The sequence below is a fragment of the Mytilus trossulus genome, chromosome 14 (genome assembly GCF_036588685.1).
Source record: "Mytilus trossulus isolate FHL-02 chromosome 14, PNRI_Mtr1.1.1.hap1, whole genome shotgun sequence".
In the NCBI taxonomy this organism is placed as follows: Eukaryota; Metazoa; Mollusca; class Bivalvia; order Mytilida; family Mytilidae; genus Mytilus; species Mytilus trossulus.
Window position 1 is genome coordinate 78096251 of NC_086386.1, and position 7545 is coordinate 78103795.

Sequence of the window (7545 nt, forward strand, 5' to 3'; positions counted from 1 at the left end):
GAATGATCATATAAAAAGGAACATGTGCACTAAGTTTCAAGTTGATTATACTTCAGCTTCATCAAAAATTACCTTGACCAAAAACTTTAACCTGAAGCGGGACAGACGGACGAACGAACAGACGGACAGACAGACGAACGGACGCACAGACCAGAAAACATAATGCCCCTCTACTATCGTAGGTGGGGCATAAAAACAGCAAAATTTCCTTAAAATTACCAATTCAGGGGAAGCAACCGAACAACCGGTTATCAAATTCATCTGAAAATTCCAGGGCAGATAGATCTTGACCTGATCAACAATTTCACTTCCTGTCAGATTTGCTCTAAATGCTTTTGGTTTTGAATTATTAACCTGATGAACATTTATTTTTGCTTTAATTTTTTTAGTTATAAGCCAAAAACCTGCATTTTACCCCTATGTTCCATTTTTAGCCATGGCGGCCATCTTGGTTGGTTGGCCGGGTCATCGGCCTCATTTTTTAAACTAGATACCCCAATAATGATTGTGGCCAAGTTTGGTTAAATTTGGCCCAGAAGTTTCAGAGGAGAAGGTTTTTGTAAAAGCTAACGCCGGACGACGGACGCCAAGTGATGAGAAAAGCTCACTTGGCCCTTCGGGCCAGGTGAGCTAAAAAGACAGAGCAAAACGAACCTCGCCACAAACTGGAGATTATCTCAGGGTCTCCGGAAGGAAAAGCAGATCCTTCTCCACATTTGGCACCCGTCATGTTGCTCATATTCGTACAAACCCAGTATGTAAAAAGGCTAATTAAAAAGAGGTCACATTTACTGACCCCATATATATATAGTATTGGGTCACTAATACACCATGTAACTAATAATATGTATATGTCTTGTTTTAGGGTCGTTGGTTTGCTGTATCATTGACAAATATATATCATGTCTAGTTTTATTGATATAGACCAGTCCTATTCATAAAATTATTGGAGCTCGTTCGAGATTAAACTAACAATTTTTATTATTTTTAAATTCTTTTAATACCTTCCCAAAGAAGTTTTCATTTATTCTGATTAAATGTTTTCAACTTTTGTCAAATTTCGTATAGAACTGAAACGACAGCGTTTGTATTTCTAATGAATGTCTCCTTGATCAAACTCGAAATTGGTTATCCACTTCCTGTGCAGACATCGTACAGCTCTATATAACCAGGTCCAAAAACAGCCATACGAGAACTGGACTCGTCAAAACATAAATCATGAACAGCTTGCAGTTTGTGGCAGCTATTCAATATGGTTCGTCTTTTTTGTCCGTCTTCTGATATTAGATGAATCTGTCCAGATAAATCTCCTACACATATAATTCCATTTGGATGAACAGATAAACTTCTTGTTTCCTTCATATAGTCATCTTTATATTTGAAAATGTCTTTTCCGTCCAACGATATGCACACAACTTCATACTTCGCTGAAGTGTAAAGGAAACGATGGTTTTTCGAATCAATTTCAAGTCCGTTGATATTTAAACAACATGTGTTGGTAGCAAAACAAACTTCTAAAGGCTTTTGTAAATTCTCTAAGCTTAGTTTTGATATAGTTGTTTCGACAATAGCATATAATGCTCTATCCAATATGCATAGACCTCCGTTGAAATGACTGCCATCTTTAATTGTAATTTTAGAATTAAACAGTGAGGCAAACTTTAAACGAAGTATTTTTGAGTCACTGCATGAAATAAACAGGGACTTGCTTTCGACATCAAAAGTTAGTCGTTTAACAATGGTTGATAAAGAACATTCGTCAATTATTTTCTCGTTCCAGATACCAATAGCCTTTACTTTTCCAGCCGATTCATCTGCCTTTCCACCGAAAACAATTACGTTATCTGACACGAAAACGCCTCCATAAACATCGAAACCATTTATATCTATAGTTTTAATGTGTTTCAAAATAATACTGTCAAAACTACTATAAGGAAGTGTTTTTGAATGAAGAGAACTATTGGTTGGAAATAGTTGTTTTATATATGTGTTCATTTCTTTTGGAATTGTTCTTGTTAATTTAAGCACACCAAGATCATTTGCCCTTTGAACTTGATCCAGCTTTTTACTTTTATCTAATCTAGCTGTACGAATCGAACTTACATTCAAAATCATACTTGCTTCTGTTAAGGCCGACTTTAATTTCGTTTTTGATGTTTCGTAATGGATAAACATGTGGTTTAATGTACCATGATCCTGGACTGTTTTTGTTGTACACTGTAGCTTATCAAAATAATTTGAAAGTTTTTGAAGCGATTTCAGTTTGTTATCAAATGCATGTTCCGAATCCTCTCGAGTTATGTCCAGCTCCTTAATAAACACATTCAATAAGTTGTCAAGTTTATCCTTTAGTGATTCAATAAATTTCTTGGCCTGTTCCTCTATTCCGATGAAGGCAGCGTCAAGTTTTTCTTTTTCAACTCTTTTTTCTTTTATAATTGTTTCTACTTTCACTTTAAAATCAACTACATCAGACATAAGCGCTTTTATCATGTCCTTTTTCGAGTGATTTATATCTTCAATTACTTGGACTTTTTCACATTTTCTATGTTGTAAAGTTAGGCAAAACACACAACAAAGCTCTTGATGGTCAAAGCAGAAGGCTTCCAAAACTTTTGAGGTGTGAACTGGACACAAATCGGATATCATGCTTAAATCAGGCTCCTCTACGGAAACAAAAGTATCAATTTCTTCAATGAGCACAATTTTATGATCAGCAAACAGTTTCATAAGACCGTGAAGCTGCAAGCATTCCTCACACAACGCTTCGAAGCAATCTCGACACCATTGTGTTGCCTCGGAAATTTTGTCTCGCCTTTGACAGAGATGACATTCCTGTTTGACGCTCTTTGAATTATCCATTAATGACGAAATTGTAAAATTATTTGGGAGTGATGCTGCCCATTGCGATGCTTCGTCTTTTGGGTTGGTGGGTGTAACAACTGTCCTACAAACGGGACAAGGATAATTCGAAAGTCTTTGTTCTGTGCGTTGTTCAGTGGATAAGATAAACTCACCAATGCATGTTTCACAAAAGGTATGTAAACATGGTAAACTTTTCGGTGACTTTAGTGTTTCTAAACAAATAGGACACGTGCAAACATCTTGTTTATTGATCTGTCCTACCGTAGCCATTTCACAGGTAATTCATGACTTCCTTGTATTATCAATGTTCCCATTAATAGTTGTCCCCCTTTAGATAAACAAGTGTGGACACATATTAGTGTGGTTAGTTATTGATCTATTAGACGTGTCACAAGTAATACCTTTTCTAATAGGCTCGCCGTCTCATAGCTGATGAAAATTTTGAAAATGGGTTTCCATTAAGTATGAATATTTAAAAAAACACAATGGTATAATTTGTCAATGAAACAATAATTAAACAAAAGCCATAGAAATTAAAAGCTATATAGTTCAGTGTACGGCCTTAAACAATGAGCAAAAATCATACCAAATAGTCAGATATGAAAGGCCATGGAATGACAAATGTAGGACAATTCAAACGGGAAAAACAACGGCTTAATTCATTTACGAAATAATAAACGAAAAACAAAAAAGTAACACAGCCACAAATGACAACCACTGAAGAATAACAGGCTTCTGACTTAAAACTTTGAAAAGAAACGCAAAGAATGAAGCGGGATTAAAATAGTTATATGGTGATAAATCCTCCTTTAACCTGGAACTTGTTTATAACAGCACAAAAAAAGAACACACTCTTCACTCTTCATAAACAAATGTCTCGGGGAATGTATAAACATCGAAAAAAGGACTATTTGCTCTTCAACTTTGTACTTGTTTGGCTTAATAAATATTTTGATATGAGCGTCACTGATGAATCTTATGTAGACGAAACGCGCGTCTAGCGTACTAAATTATAATCCTGGCTAAAAATAAAAACGGCTGTTAATCCTACGATTTATTTACGATGGACTTACGATGACACGTAGACTTACGACGGCTTTGTGAAACGGTACCCTGGTACCTTTGATAACTATACTTACTCCATCATTTGCGTTTTCATTGGTTATTACTTTTTTTCTTTTAAAAAGATATGTTATTCATAGATGAGTTGTTTCTTTGTATTAGAAAAGTATGATCAAGTTACCATACTACATGTGTATTACTTGTAATAAATTACTTGTTAAATATATTGCTTGCAAAATTTAATGAAAATTCATTACTGCAAATTATCCCATGAAAATATCCTATGTGCTTTATTCGTTGGAATTTGAACCAATTAACGTCATCCCTTTTGAATAAATTATATCCCTTAGTTGGATTGATGATATCGAATGCGTTTCAAACTACAATACCACCTACTGATTGAGACATATTACCGGGTTTGTACTGACATGGGTACCACAACTGGGACTTCATGTGGAGCAGGATCTACTTACCCTTCTGGAACACCTGAGATCACCCCCAGTTTTTGATGGGGTTCGTGTTGCTCAGTCTAAAATTTTCGATGTTGTGTTTTGCTTACTTATGTTTACCTGTTTGTCTTTTTTTTCTTTTTTAACCATGGCGTTGTCATTTTTTTTTTAAATATGAGTTTGAATGTCCCTTTGATATCTTTCGTCTCTCTTATGTTGATTGAAAGATGAAGAGAAGTGTGATTTTCTCAGTTTTCTAATATTTAAATGTCTTTCTTCTTGTACAAATAAATTTTTTTTGGGTTCATAGTGCAGTAATCGAAAATAATCTGTAGTTACTCTTGGTTCATAGTGCTGTAATTGAAAATTAATCTGTAATTATACTCTTGGATGGTAGTGCTGTAATTGAAAATTAATCAGTGATAATTTCTCATTGATCATACTTTTTAGAAGACAATTTATGATGTATAAATTCCATGGCACCAATATGATCTTGATAAACATAGAAACAAGGCTTCTATTCTTATTCCTCACATCAATGTGACAATGATGTCCTCTACAATAAATAAAGGCTCACATCTTACTGTTGTTTAAGACAGTTTTGTTATTCTAATTTAATGGCAATGTTTGTGTATTGTTGTTGTAAATCTAAATCAATTGGGTTGTAAGATTAATTAAAGCAAGTTCCCTTTGAACCGAATGAGTTCGAAGAAGTCAGTTTCAACAGTATATTTCGTAAAGTGAATGTTTTTAGCCTCGGTCACACCTTACCGGATAGCTCGAACGGACGCCTTACGGATAACTTTTTTTCAATCCGTTCATGTCCGTGAGACGTCTGTTCTTATCCGTTAGGCGTCCGTCCATATCCGTTGCATGTATAATGATGCAAAAATGCGTGATACTTAAAGATAGATTTATAAATAAATTACAAGTAAAGCGTTGGTGAATAATTGAAGAATTGCACAGAAGTTAAGAGAATATTTGTCATTTAATTGTAAAATTAAATGACAGAAAAATAAACGTAAATAAAATAAATTAAAGAAAGTTTAACTTGTTTATAGAACAATTTCCTAAAAATATAAATGTAAAGTGTTTAATCTTTTAAGCATTTTTGATAACGTTGTCTCAAAAATGTCCCCCAGCTAATTGATAAATGTGTCAGCTTCGAAGGCATAAAGATAATTGTATATACTTTTAAAATTAATAGACTTGAACAATTAAGATTAAGTAATTCTGCCTTTAACCGACAAAAATCCATTGTTTATTAAAAGAGATCAGAGAAAGCTATTGTAATGAGTAACAAAATATTACGTGTCAAATTAAGTCCAGTCTGCTATATAAAGTCGTGCAAAACTATTTGGTTCACTAGACTGTGAACCAGAATAAAATGTAGTTAGCAGACTGGATTGTCTTTTAAAGGTTAGTAAAAATGTTAAATTTGTTTAATAGTTTATCTTTTAAACTTAAGCAGAAACGAGTTTAAACAATTAAAAGATGTTTTCCAGTAAAGTAATTTTAATCACATTCACAAGTAAAATCGTGGTACAGTTTAAATAAATAGGAGACAAAGTTTGACATAAAATTTAGGTAAATGATTTGTATAAAATATTCTTAACATATAAAAAAGGAATTAACTTATTCGTATAGATAACTTTTGAAAATACAATTCTTAATTTGATATTTGATTGAATATTATAAGTAAACGAAATAAGGGGAGATAACAGATTACACGACTGTTCATTTATGGCGCGTATACTATTGTCGGTTTTTGTATTATCGTTCGATTGATATCGCGAAATATTTGATGTATAACTATGATGGAAAACTTATGTAATCTTTATTGTAACTATTGTAAATATATGACTAGACTGTGAACCAGAATAAAATGTAGTTAGCAGACTGGATTGTCTTTTAAAGGTCCCGTTGTCATGCCGAGTCCAAACTAGTTCCCAAACAATGTAACATCTAAGTGAGCAGTTCCCCGCAAAAAGAATCGATAAAACCATGAAAGAAAGACGACAACACGAATCACAAAGTCGGGACCAAGTTCCCGCATAATATATTTTGGTGGAGACGAGTGGTAAAATCATCGGTACCTACAACAATGAACAACATGTAAAGATGGACTTCGGCACAGTTCGACAAATTACAACTTGCAGTCAACTGATGGACAACTAAAGAAAAGAAAATGAAAACATAATAATATCAAGAGAACAACATGGCTGAACCACATGGTAATGTACATTTTAATTATTTTAACATTATAACACCTCCTATGTACAATGGTTCGGGTAACCCGTCAAATTGGTTACTATACTTTAGAAAATGGATCAAAATTAATTCTATAGCAAATGAATATGCTTGTCATTACTTGCCGTTTTATTTGAAAGAATCAGCTAAAGTTTGGTTTGATGGTTTAAATGAAAATTTTCAAAATAGTACAGAAAATTTAGAAATAGGTTTAGTTGAACGTTTTTCAAGAGATGAAGACGATATTGAATTAGATGTAAAACAAAAGGAAAACGAATCTGTTTTAGAATTTTTCGACAGACTAAGAATAATTGCAAAGGATTTAGAAATACCTGAAAATTTAGAATTCATCATGGGTAAAAAGGGATTACTTCCTAAATTAAATACTAGCATAACTTTGAGTAACCCGAAAAATCTGAATGAATTAAAGCAAGCGGCAATAATAGCTGAAAAATGTGCTAACGTACGTAAAACAATAAAAGATTCTGATTGCTCAAATCTAAATGTAATAAAGCAAAATAAAGATCTAGATAAAATAACTGAGAAAATTAATACATTAAATTTGAAAATAAAAGATCAGATGCCACAGGTAAATGCATATAGAAATAGCAGAGTCAATAGGATGACAAAGCAAAATTATGCTTGTAAATATTGTGGTATGTCATATTACCATAAAAACCATAAATGTAAAGCAAGAAATAAAGAATGCTTTAATTGTAAAAAAATAGGACATTTGGCAAGAGTTTGTTTCACTAAATCTTATAGAAATGTGGTAAAAACTAAAAGCTTTAAAACTAGACAGAAACCACACAAGAAGAAGAGAGAAAATATCTATATAAATTTAATGACTAATATTGAAGGAAACACTGTAAATGTTGATATATTAGGAATTAAAACAAAAGGATTGATTGACACAGGA

The 7545-nt window shown here is 33.0% G+C and overlaps 1 protein-coding gene across 1 annotated transcript; it reads right to left on the bottom strand.

The window, feature by feature from the left end:
• Nucleotides 1–957: 957 nt before the first annotated feature.
• Nucleotides 958–3158, bottom strand: LOC134695942 (uncharacterized). The gene has a single exon (XM_063557432.1). It carries the CDS (start codon nucleotides 3133–3135, stop codon nucleotides 1129–1131), a length of 2007 nt encoding a protein of 668 aa, XP_063413502.1. The 5' UTR covers nucleotides 3136–3158; the 3' UTR covers nucleotides 958–1128.
• Between the last annotated feature and the right edge of the window lie 4387 nt (nucleotides 3159–7545).